The sequence below is a fragment of the Procambarus clarkii genome, chromosome 74, assembly GCF_040958095.1.
Source record: "Procambarus clarkii isolate CNS0578487 chromosome 74, FALCON_Pclarkii_2.0, whole genome shotgun sequence".
NCBI lineage: Eukaryota > Metazoa > Arthropoda > Malacostraca > Decapoda > Cambaridae > Procambarus > Procambarus clarkii.
In genome coordinates this window covers 28,043,456-28,057,359 of record NC_091223.1, presented here as the reverse complement: position 1 = coordinate 28,057,359, position 13,904 = coordinate 28,043,456, and the positions used below count along the sequence as shown (strand labels likewise).

The following is a 13,904-nucleotide window of genomic DNA, read 5'->3' as shown; positions in this document are numbered from 1 at the left end:
TATGAATTAACCAATCTAGCTGAAGCATCTTTGCAAGCTTCTCTCTGATTGGTGGCCCCAAGATATGCACCAAGCAGCAAAATCTATGGCGTCATTCATGATGACCAAAACGGCCGAGAAACAAGATCTCACTTCTGTCTTAGGTTGTATTTTCCATGTCAAACACCATACAAAATGGCTGCCTGATCTCTACAGTATTTCTCGCTCTAATTAATGAACAAAACACCACACGACGGCTCTTGTGTGATAATTTACCTCAGCAAAAATAGTTTTTGTACTGAATTATGTCTTTAGACATCCAACATCTTAAGTATCTTCCAGGAATTGATCAATGTCCAGTGGTTCACTCGTGCACACTCTGGAGAATCAACAAAATGAATCAACTGTGAAAATCACACACTCACATCTTCTGTGTAGATATTCACTCTGGAGGCCACTTAATCTTTAAAGTTAAATAAAGATGCTATTAGAGGGAATTAATTCTAGAAAGTTTTCATAATGATCTACGCATTCTATATATTCTACATCCTTGGTCATTCATGCGGCCATGTATTCTACTAACTCGGTCATTCATGCGATCATGCATTCTACGTATTTGGTCATTCATGCGGCCATGCATTCTACATCCTTGGTCAGTTTAATGTGTCAGATTGGAGGCGACAATAGCGATGACATTTTAGCACTTAAATATCTCCTGTTATTAATATTAGAGATAATTTGTTTTCAGTATTTCAAGGTAAGAACTTCATATTTTCAGCAAACTTGTCAAGCTACTCATAAACAGTCTGGGAAGTGATGACCCAATCCTTGCATCACTCCTCCTGTTAAATCTGTATATACTTATCTATATTTTGTCTTATCATAAACAGTTCATCCACCTTTTCTTTGAATTAAACATTTCCACCATTTACTCTGACCACTGTGAGAAATATTGTTTTTTTCTGAATGCAATTGCGTGCAACATCACCAATGTGTAGATGACAGACGATTTACAAAGCTGTCGAAATCCAGCATCACACGAAAGCAAGTGTACAAAGCCTCCTCCTTAACCCTAATATATATATATATATATATATATATATATATATATATATATTAGACTTTAAAAATGCCTTCAACCAGGTAAAAAGGGATGTGGTACAGGAAGCAGTTCGAACAAGCTTTCCTTCTCTACTCCCCTTCGTCTCAGCAGGGTACAGTAGGGAATCGACGCTGCTGTTTGGGGAACATGAAGTTGTTTCTGAAGAAGGTGTCCAGCAGGGAGACCCACTTGCCCCTTTTCTTTTTTGCATGGCTGTTAAAGAGGTCACAAGCAGGTTGACCAGCGAACTCAACATCTGGTTCCTGGACGATGGCACCCTGGCAGGGACACAGGAGTCCCTGCTAGAAGATCTACAGCTAGTGAAATCTAAGGGAGAGGAGTTAGGACTCACCCTGAACCCATGAAAGTGTGAAATTATCTCATCTAGCCAACCAACCATAGATGCAGTGCGAACCATATTGCCAGGAGCCCAGGTGATCGCTCCCACCGACAGTGTGCTGCTAGGGGCACCTCTGGGCTCGAGCGCCATTGAGGTAGTCCTCGAAGATAAGCTGAACGACCTGAGGAGGATGGAGGGAAGAATAGGGGCTTTGGACGCCCACGATGCTTTGTACCTTCTCACAAGGTGCCTGGCTTTGCCCAGACTGACCTATTTCCTAAGGTGTGCTCCCTCCTTCGACAGCCCAAAATTAACAGAATATGACACACTCCTAAGGTCAATAACCGTGAAAGTGTTAAACCTCTCCCTGCAAGATGACCAATGGGATCAAGCAACGCTCCCAGTTAGACTCGGGGGAATAGGTATTCGCAAGGCGACACAGTTAGCATTGCCAGCATTCTTATCCTCGACCAGTGCAACAGGTGAATTAGTTAAGGAAATACTACCGGAACACCTAAGAGACTCCATTGGGATTCATGATCCCAAATTCGCGGAAGGAGCCGGTCAGTGGGACACTCTCGTCAACTCTCATCCTCGACCGACTTTTCCAAATGACTGCAAACAGTCCAAATGGGATAGCCCCATAGTGGAGAACATCGCCACATCATTGCTGGAGGCAGCTTCCAGGAAGGACAAAGCGCGTCTTCTAGCTGTGCAAGCGCCCCATGCCGGGGACTTCCTGTTGGCAGTCCCTAATTCCGCCTCGGGCACCCGCCTGGACCATCGGACCCTAAGTATTGGTGTTGCTCTGCGCCTTGCCGCCCCTATCTCCACCGAGCACCTGTGTATATGCGGCCATGCACGGGCGGACCAATACGGCAGCCATGGTCTCATCTGTCGTAAGACACAGGGAAAGATTGCCAGACATGAAGCAGTCAATGACATCATCAAGAGAAGTTTGGCTACAGCTGGGTGTCCAGCACAAAGGGAACCTCAGTTGTGCAGACCTGACAACAGCCAAAAACGCCCAGATGGAGTCACCCTGCAGCCGTGGAGGGAAGGTAAACAGGTCGTGTGGGACTACACGTGTGCATCCACATTGGCTGATACCTATCTACCTTACAGCGCAGCTGAGGGAGGCGGGGCGGCCACCTTCAGGGAGACCCAGAAAACTAACTAGTACAGGGACCTAGAACGTTGTTACAGGTTCGTGCCAATAGGCTCTGAGACTCTGGGCGCCTGGGGTAAATGTGCACTTAAGTTCCTGAAGGAGCTGGGCGAGGAACTCATTGAGAAGACTAGAGACCCAAGAGCGGCCAGTTTTATGTTCCAGCGCCTCAGTGTCGCTGTTCAGAGGGGAAATGCGTGCTGTATCTTGGGTACGCACCCGACCCCCGAGGAGCTGGATGAAGTCTTCGAACACTGATTGGTATATTGTTATATAAGTGTGTATTTTCTGTAAACTGTAGCATTGCAATAAAATAAAAAAAAAAAATAATAGGGGTGGTAGGAGAGGAAAAGATTAAAGTATTCATTGAGAATCCACAAGGTCTCTGAACACTATTTATTTTCTTCTTCGAGGATGTGGGTCCCTTTAATTAAACCAGTGGTGGTACTCCTAAAAAAAAATATATATATATATATATATTTATATATATATATATATATATATATATATATATATATATATATATATATATATATATATATATATAAATATATATATAAATATATATATAAATATATTTATTATATATATATATATATATAATATATATATATATAAATATATTTATTATTATATATATATATATATATATATATATATATATATATATATATATATATATATATATATATATATATATATATATATATATATTATTAAATATGACCGAAAAAGTAAGATTAATAATTCTAACACGAATTTTCTCAATTTTTCGTACATTTCTTTTCACTGTTGGAGGTAATTCAAAAATCAATTCTCCAAAATTCATTTTTATTTCTAGTCTGACGCGACACGAGCGCGTTTCGTAAAACTTATTACATTTTCAAAGACTTTAGTTTACAAATACACAACTGAATAGAACTTACACATCTCCGATTTTGTTTATATCTACATTTAAGTGAGGTGGATGGGGTGAGGTGGCATTATTAGGGTATTAATTTCATCAACACAAGACAGAACACAAAACAATGGGTATTGAAATGGAAGTGATTGTAGAAAGCCTATTTGTCCATATTTCTTGATGCTTCTATATTGGAGCGGAGTCTTGAAGTGGGTAGAATATAGTTATGCATTAATTGGCTGTTGATTGCTGGTATTGACTTCTTGATGTGTAGTGCCTCGCAGACGTCGAGCCGCCTGCTATCGCTATATCTATCGATGATTTCTGTGTTGTTTGCTAAGATTTCTCTGATGATGGTTTGGTTGTGGGAAGAGGCTATATGTTCCTTAATGGATCCCTGTTGCTTATGCATCGTTAAACGCCTGGAAGGAGATGTTGTTGTCTTGCCTATATACTGAGTTTTTTGAGGCTTACAATCCCCAATAGGGCATTTGAAGGCATAGACGACGTTGGTCTCTTTTAAAGCGTTCTGCTTTGTGTCTGGAGAGTTTCTCATGAGTAGGCTGGCCGTTTATCTGGTTTTATAGTAAATCGTCAGTTGTATCCTCTGATTTGTGTCTGTAGTGATAACGTTTCTATTAACAATATCTTTCAGGACCCTTTCCTCCGTTTTATGAGCTGTGGAAAAGAAGTTCCTGTAAAATAGTCTAATAGAGGGTATAGGTGTTGTGTTAGTTGTCTCTTCAGAGGTTGCACGGCGTTTCACTTTCCTTCTTATGATGTCTTCGACGAAACCATTGGAGAAGCCGTTGTTGACTAGGACCTGCCTTACCCTACAGAGTTCTTCGTCGACTTGCTTCCATTCTGAGCTGTGGCTGAGAGCACGGTCGACATATGCGTTAACAACACTCCTCTTGTACCTGTCTCGGCAGTCGCTGTTGGCATTTAGGCACATTCCTATGCTCGTTTCCTTAGTGTAGACTGCAGTGTGGAAACCTCCGCTCTTTTCCATGACTGTTACATCTAGAAAGGGCAGCTTCCCATCCTTTTCCATCTCGTAAGTGAAACGCAGCATGGAACTCTGCTCAAATGCCTCCTTCAGCTCCTGCAGATGTCTGACATCAGGTACCTGTATAAAAATGTCGTCAACATACCTGCAGTATATGGCCGGCTTCAAGTTCATGTCGACTAAGACTTTTTGCTCGATGGTACCCATGTAGAAGTTTGCAAACAGGACACCTAGGGGAGAACCCATGGCGACCCCATCTACTTGCATATACTTGTGCCCATCCGGGCTCAAGAAGGGTGCCTCTTTAGTACAAGCTTGGAGTAATTTCCTTAGAATATTTTCTGGTATGTCAAGAGGAGTACAGGCTGGATCACGATACACTCTGTCGGCTATCATCCCGATTGTCTTGTCCACAGGTACGTTGGTGAACAGTGATTCTACGTCCAACGAGGCTCTTATCCCTGTGGCCCGTGTGCCCCGCAGTAAGTCAACAAATTCCTTTGGAGACTTCAGGGTTAATTTTGGAGAATTGATTTTTGAATTACCACCAACAGTGAAAAGAAATGTACGAAAGATTAAGAAAATTCGTGTTAGAATTATTAATCTTACTTTTTCGGTCATATTTAATAATATATGTCTACAGGAAAGACTGCTACCAAAACATACTAATATTAAAACGCACGACCCAGCAGCAAGGAATCATGCCTTCACGATAAAATATCGCCAGGATCTGATTCGTGATCAGATATACAAGGCAGAGAATGAAATCAAAGACAACAAAACGCAACTACTTCATGCTACAAACGAGTGGAGAAATAGCAACATCGACGAAAGTATCCGTACCCACATTGAACAACACCTCGACATCCTCACAGACCGACATCACCTCAGCACTGAAACAAGGATTATCAAGAAACTAACAACGTTATATGGAGGACCTATGGCAATTCCACGACGAAGAGATGGCTTCCTGAACTTTGCAGGAATTAACCTCACTGAGGACCAAGTCACTCTCCTAAATCTGGGCATAAACTGTCACGTTATGTCCAGACCGAGTGAGATGGCCCAGAAAGTGGAGTTGGAAATTCTGTTGGACGACATATTCGACCTCGAGACACAAAAGAAGGTCACTACCAAAGATACCTTACAAGCAGAACTTATTGCGGAAGGAGGAAAGAATCGAGGCAATTACAGAAGCACCATACTGTCCCCCGAGCTCAAAGCGGCAGCTAAAATCCTTCGTGAGAACAAGGAGATAGTTGTCAGGAGAGGTGACAAGTCGCCAATATACGTCATTCTTAAAAAAGACGAATATCTGGCGAAAATGAACCTCATATTCTCTGACCAAACTAAATTCCAAAGGGTAACGAAGGACACTACAGCCGAATTGAAAGCAAAGGTCAACAAACTGATCGAAACTGTGAACGCCAAGAAATCAGGACTCCACCTGCCAAAGATTATTGGGGAATATAAACCTGGATATGCGTATGGAAATGTCAAGACACACAAGCCTGGAAACCCACTTTGGCCAATCATTAGTCAGATACCCACACCCACGTACAGACTGGCGAAGCGACTCAACGGCCTGCTGACTCCTTATGTCCCTTGCGCCTTCAGCCTGAAGTCTCCAAAGGAATTTGTTGACTTACTGCGGGGCACACGGGCCACAGGGATAAGAGCCTCGTTGGACATAGAATCACTGTTCACCAACGTACCTGTGGACGAGACAATCGGGATGATAGCCGACAGAGTGTATCGTGATCCAGCCTGTACTCCTCTTGACATACCAGAAAATATTCTAAAGAAATTACTCCAAGCTTGTACTAAAGAGGCACCCTTCTTGAGCCCGGATGGGCACATGTATAAGCAAGTAGATGGGGTCGCCATGGGTTCTCCCCTAGGTGTCCTGTTTGCAAACTTCTACATGGGTACCATCGAGCAAAAAGTCTTAGTCGACATGAACTTGAAGCCGGCCGTATACTGCAGGTATGTTGACGACATTTTTACACAGGTACCTGATGTCAGACATCTGCAGGAGCTGAAGGAGGCATTTGAGCAGAGTTCCGTGCTGCGTTTCACTTACGAGATGGAAAAGGATGGGAAGCTGCCCTTTCTAGATGTAACAGTCATGGAAAAGAGCGGAGGTTTCCACACTGCAGTCTACACTAAGGAAACGAGCAGAGGAATGTGCCTAAATGCCAACAGCGACTGCCCAGACAGGTACAAGAGGAGTGTTGTTAATGCATATGTCGACCGTGCTCTCAGCCACAGCTCAGAATAGAAGCAAGTCGACGAAGAACTCTGTAGGGTAAGGCAGGTCCTAGTCAACAACGGCTTCTCCAATGGTTTCGTCGAAGACATCATAAGAAGGAAAGTGAAACGCCATGCAACCTCTGAAGAGACAACTAACACAACACCTATACCCCCTATTAGACTATTTTACAGGAACTTCTTTTCCACAGCTCATAAAACAGAGGAAAAGGTCCTGAAAGATATTGTTAATAGAAACGTTATCCCTACAGACAAAAATTAGAGGATACAACTGACGATTTACTATAAAACTAGAAAAACGGCCAGCCTACTCATGAGAAACTCTCCAGACACAAAGCAGAACGCTTTAAAAGAGACCAACGTCGTCTATGCCTTCAAATGCCCTCTTGGGGACTGTAAGCTCCAAAAAACCCAGTATATAGGCAAGACAACAACATCTCTTTCTAGGCGTTTAACAATGCATAAGCAACAAGGCTGCATTAAGGAACATATAATCTCTTCCCACAACCAAACCATCACCAGAGAAATCCTAGTAAACAACAGAGAAATCATCGATAGATACATCGATAGCAGACGGCTTGACATTTGCGAGGCACTACACATTAAGAAGTCAACACCAGCAATCAACAGCCAATTAATGCACAACTATAATCTACCTACCTCAAGACTCCGCCCCAATATAGAAGAATCAAGAAATATGGACCAATAGGCTTTCTACAATCACTTCCATTCAATACCCATTGTTTCGTGTTCTGTCTTGTGTTGATGAATTTAATACCCTATTAAATACCACCTCACCCCATCCACCTCACTCAAATGTAGATATAAACAAATCGGAGATGTGTAAGTTCTATTCAGTTGTGTATGTGTAAACTAAAGTCTTTGAAAATGTAATAAGTTTTACGAAACGCGCTCAAGTGTCGCGTCAGACTAGAAATAAAAATGAATTTTGGAGAATTGATTTTTGAATTACCACCAACAGTGAAAAGAAATGTACGAAAGATTGAGAAAATTCGTGTTAGAATTATTAATCTTACTTTTTCGGTCATATTTAATAATATATGTCTACAGGAAAGACTGCTACCAAAATATACTAATATATATGTGTGTGTATGTATATATATATATATATATATATATATATATATATATATATATATATATATATATATCTAACAACATACATATATGTTGTTAAATATGATCGAAAAGGTAAGATTAGTAATTCTGACGCGATTTTTCTCAATATTTCTTATGTTTCTTTTCACTGTCGATGGTAATTGAAAAATCAATTCTCCAAAATTCATTATTATTTCTAGTCTGACACGACCCCTGAATGCGTTTCGTAATAACTAATTACATTTTCAAAGACTTTAGTTTACATACACAACTGTAACCTGTAAAAACATATCCGTACTTAAACTCGCCTTTGGGTGAGGAAATATAATACAAAAGTTTTGGGTGAGGTGATTGACATTTACACAAGACAGAACACGAACCAATAGGTATAAAAACATAAGAATGGAAGTAACTGCTGAAGGCCTATTGGCCCATAACATCAACACTTTCTCTTGATTCTTCTATATTGGTTCATAGTCTTGAAGTGGGTAGAATATAGTTGTGCATTAATTAACTGTTGATTGCTGTTGTTGACTTTTTGATGTGTAGTGCCTCGCAGATATTGAGCCTCCTACTATCGCTGTATCTATCGATGATTTCTGTGTTATTTGTTAAGATTTCTCTGTGTGATGGTCTGGTTGTGAGAAGAGATTATATGTTACTTGATTGAGCCCTGTTGTTTATGCATTGTTAATTGACTGGAAAGAGACGTTGTTGTCTTGCCTTTATACTGATTTCTTTGGGGCTTACAATCCCCAAATGGGCATTTGAAGGCTTAGACGATGTTGGTTTTCTTCAAGGCGTTATGCTTGGTGTCTGGATATGTCAATATGAGTAGGTTAGCGTTCTTTTTGTTATATAGTATCGTCAATTGTATTTTCTGATTTTTGTCTGTAGGAATAACGTTCCTATCAACAATATCTTTCAGGACCCTTTCCTCTATTTTATGAGCCATCGAAAAGAAGTTTCTGTAAAATAGTCTAATAGGGGGTACATGTGTTGTGTTCGATGACTCTTCAAAGGTTGCATGGCGTTTCACCTTTCTTTTTATGATGTCTTCGACAAAACCATTAGAGAAGCCGTTGTTGACTAGGACCTGCCTTACCCTACAGAGTTCCTCATCGACTTCCTTCCATCCTGAGCTGTGGCTGAGAGCACGGTCGATGTAAGAGTTGAGAACACTGCTCTTGTACCTGTCAGGGCAGTCACTATTGGTATTGAGGCACATTCCTATGTTTGTTTCCTTAGTGCAGACTGCAGTGTGGAAACCTCCGCTCCTTTGCATGACTGTTACGTCTAGAAAAAGCAACTTCCTATCCTTCTTCATCTCGTAAGTGAAACTCAACACAGAATTCGGCTCAGATGCCTCCTTCAGCTCCTGCAGACGTCTGGCATCAGTTACCTGCATAAAAAAAATGTCAACATACCTGCAGTATAAGGCGGGTTTCAAGTCCATGTCAACTAAAACCTGCTCGATGATACCCATGTAGATGTTCGCAAACAGGACACCTTGGGAAGAACCCATGGCGACCCCATCTACCTGCTTACACATGTGCCCATGTGGGCTCAAGAAGGGTGCCTCTTTAGTGCAAGCTTGGAGTAGTGTCCTAAATATGTTTTATGGTATGTCAAGACGAGTACAAATTAGTGTCAGCAAATAATTGATTTACACAAATGTCAAAAGTTTCCCACAGAGGAATATTAGTGAAAAGTGATTCTACATCAAAACTAGCAATTATATTAGGGAAATCAAAATTCAATGACGAAAGTTCCTGTTCAAAATCCTGAGAGTTTCTTACAGTAAATTATTTACAAGTTAATGGTTTTAATAAAGGAACTTAGAAACTTTGCCAATTTGTAATTAAAAGTACCAATCGCTGATAAAATAGGGCGAATGGGTATACCTGTTTTATGAACCTATGATAACCTATAAAAAATACTTGCCTTAGAGCCAGTTGAAAACATTTTTGTATAATCAAAGATAACTTTTTTCAGACTACTTACAACTCTATTAAGTTTATCTTGACATTTCAGTATATATGAAAAGGGGTCGATATTAAACAACATGAATGTAGAGGGTGTTACAAACCGTTCCTTATGGCTCGTGACACTTAACAGCAACAAGAATATATATTGGTCTAGGGACATAGAAAGCCGCTGTAATCTAAAGGTGTGTCACCAGTATAAACCCATGGTTCGTACATGCAAGAATTAGAATTAAACACCCCACGACTAATTAATTACACATATAAAAAATAACTGTGTATTAAAATAATATTTCAGGTAATTATCAGTATTGTATATCAATCAATAGATGGGCACAATCACATGTAAATCAGAATAAATTTATGTCTCCACAGACTAATATACTACAGCAAAACAAAATAAATATAACAGCAACTTAACTCCCCAAATGTTTGTCCTTCGTGAGCTCACCAGATACTAACTAAAATTCCCAGGCGGGAGTCGCTCATCGCTTCCTCCCAACATCGGATGACAACTTTTATTAATATTAATTTTACTTAAATGGAGCCATATAATGGGAATAAGGTAATCATTAATTAACTAAATTAAAGGATGATCAGATTTACATGCATAAACAGAGGTAATGTAGTTTAATATAATAAATTTATATATTTATAAAAATAAAGAGGAAATTGCTGGCAACAGCACAACATAGCAGGAAGGTAATGTGTCTCACGGTATTGCCCACTAGATGAACAACTAAAACGGTTTCTCACGGTGTTTCCAACCAGATGATCAGTACAAAATATAACTTTCTCACGGTAAGGCGAACTAGCTGATCATTACAAAAAAAATATAACGGTTTCCCACGGTATGGTCAACCAGATGATCATTACCAAAATATAAACACATCCAAGTAATGATATAATTTATAAGCATATACAAGTAATGATATATAAGCACATACAAGTAAATTATTTAATATTTATATAAGTATCCAATTGGGGTTTTTAATGTATTACATAGGCATTCCAAACATAAAAAAAAGGTTTAAAAGTTTAGGTTTTTTACACATCAACCCAAAATCTAACCCCCAAAGATAAAATTCCTTCTCAATGGGAGATAAAATTTTCTCTGAAAAATTAAAAAGCCCGTTGTCATGGGTCAACTGAATGAAATGTAGGTATACCCAAGTTCTGATTTTTTCCCGGTGAGTAACTCTACAATTATCCACTCTTTTATCATCATAATTCACATATTTACAAGTTAAAGACGTAAAATCGATCCAGGGAGTCAAGCCTTTGAATTTCTCCAAGTTTACACGAAATTAAGTTTTCAACTTATTCGCCCGTTTATCCTTCTCAGATATTTCAAAGTGCAGAAGTCTTAACAACCAAGAATTATATTCACTTGTTTCCACAAATTTATCAGAATTCGCTTTAAACCTGATTAATCTTGGTACCATTCAATGAACTTTACGAGTCAGCAGAAATTCCAAATCCAGGATAATCTTCTTAATTGCGAGAAGATAATTAATAATATATTTCAATAAAACGATATGGAAGACCTGTAGTAATATTATACAGAAGATTAAAAAAGTGGACTTCGCAATTAAGAAAATTATCTTGGATTAGGAATTTCTGCAGACTCATAAGTTTTACATTTTTAAAGAATTCCTTACTAGTCAGTATACAACTATTAGTTGTGATGTTCTCACAGAAGGGTAAAATATTTGAGTTAGGAAAGATTGCAATTTTGCTGGATAATAACGGCTGATTTTATCAGAGTCCCAGTCAAGTATGTCAACTTAGCATAAAATATTGAACAAAGTTTAACCACTTCTATACACCCAGAACGTTTTCTTAACTCTCGTCTTCCTCTTAAGTCTGAATTAGTTATAAAAGTTACCTATTAATTAATCCATTCATCTCCTGTTATCAAGTAGCTCTGGATTAATTATCAATATTGAATTGGAAGAGTTGAATTAAAACAGTTGAATTAAAAGAAAAGTAATGACATTCATGGTGTATTAACTTCTCTCATTTATTCCAGAGGTGACGGAGATGGAGCCAACAGTAGTTGAAACCAGCTCGCATCAGTGTTTGCCTCTCAACAGTGAGAACTCTATTATCAGTCCAGCACATGATCCTATTGATACAGTCACCTCCATCACTGCACCAAGAGAGGTTCCTTCTCTCTCTGGCATTGTCTCCATGACTGCACCCAGAGAGGTTTCTTCTCTCTCCGTTATTGCCTCTACCTCCAGAGGTCCTGAGGCCACACCTCTCATCGGACAGGAATCGCCAGAAGAGAATAACAGATACTAAACGAAAATAATATTTTCGGAGATTAGTGATACTTTAATTTCTTCAAAGGTACGGAAACACATGAATATTTTTATGGCTTTAAGGCACGACTCGTCCTTCTAATATTAGGAGAGCGAGTTTTATCTTAATAAAATAAATTGAACATGCACAGAACTTACAGCTGTTGAAACTATGAGTGATTTATATTGAGTTCTAAGAAAGAAGTTATAGCTGCTGAAGACCTTCTAACATTCGCGCAGCTTGAGTATCACTGTAAGTTACTGCTGAAGAGCTAAACATTATTGTTTCTTGGTTGTAAAGGAAAATTTTTGAATTGCTTCCTCACCTTATTAAATTATTAAGTGAAGAAAATGTCTGAAACCTATACATACCCAGGAAATCTTAATTTGTATTGGAATGGTCTGAAATATCACTAAGAACATATGTGAACAAAATCCTCTTTCTTTTTTTTTGTTCCATGAGAGTATGATAGGTTGCTACATAAGACCAAGTATGACAAACATAAAACAAAATTAATTAAAAGTTTGTATCTATGGCTAAGAAGAACTAGATTTTTGTCTCTTATGTGAGCTGTAGCTGTGAGGCCAAATACCATTCCCCGGAACATACAGCATAAACCTTCCCTCTCTATTATGGAACATAGGAACATCAAGAGATAAAAGTACAGGAGAGAGTGGCCAATGAATACGAAAATCATGCTGAATGAAAGCCCCCCCTCTGAGAAGCAATAAAAGTTGATGAGAAGAGAAAGTCTCCAGAAAGAGATGAGGTATGTTACTGATCCAAAGAACATGGAAGAGACAAATAATACTCACAACTCCAGTGTTTTCTAATATTCTTACAAATGTGTACTAAAGCTAGAAAAAAATACTTTATGTATATATAAATAATTATATAATTTTAATAATCTTGTAACCAAAATAAGTGCACCTGATGATATCTTATAAATGATAACTAGCACATTTTGATGTGCCTGAGGTTTATTATGTTGTATATTAAAACTCGTCTAACCCTCAAGCTAGTCAAATCACAATGTAACTAATTACACCAGGTTCATTGTCTAACTTATAAGTGAGTACATCAAAACATTAGGTCAAGTCATTACATTAACCTCCCAATTACATTACATTATTTAGTTATGTTTAAATAATGTCTTCACCAACTGAATATTTATATTAACAACTTCTATTTTGTAATGCATTATTTTGGATAGGGGATAAGGGGGATGCTACCCCCCTATTTTGGGTAGCCAGCAAGTGAACATTTGTTATAAACAGAGATTATTCATAATATATGCCTCTAGGAATTCTCGAGTATAGTGCACAGAATAAATGAGTTTAGGATGAATTCGTTTTCCTTAATATTACCTAGGTATCCTGTTTTATTTTTTTAATGTTGCATATTCTCAAGCAGGCCAGTTGAGATTATTTAAAAATATGTTTCGAACCATATTGGCCTAGGTAATCTAATCTCTGCTGTAAAGAACACACGTGTTCAGGAAATTAGGGATGGCAGAAGAGCAGTCATTATACTCCAAGGTCAACCCATGTTCACTGATGTTCCACTGTAATGCTGCGCACAACAAAAAAACTATGGCAAACCGTCCTCTTACAAATTAAATCGCTTTTTGCTCGTATTGGGCACTCAGGCAAAAGAGGACATATTTGTAAATGGAATCGGCTCGCAAAAGTGACGTACTGTCCCGTTTTTTTGTTTTGGGACC

At 38.8% G+C, this 13,904-nt stretch overlaps 1 protein-coding gene across 1 annotated transcript in view; it reads left to right on the top strand.

Annotated features, from left to right (window-relative positions):
• The window catches only part of LOC138356867 (uncharacterized), a 109,533-nt gene extending 96,061 nt beyond the window's left edge, over positions 1-13,472 (top strand). The window contains exon 4 of the mRNA XM_069313214.1: positions 11,907-13,472. Coding sequence (XP_069169315.1) covers positions 11,907-12,181 — 275 coding nt within the window. The 3' untranslated portion in view covers positions 12,182-13,472. The remainder of the gene's footprint in view (positions 1-11,906) is intronic.
• Positions 13,473-13,904: the final 432 nt, after the last annotated feature.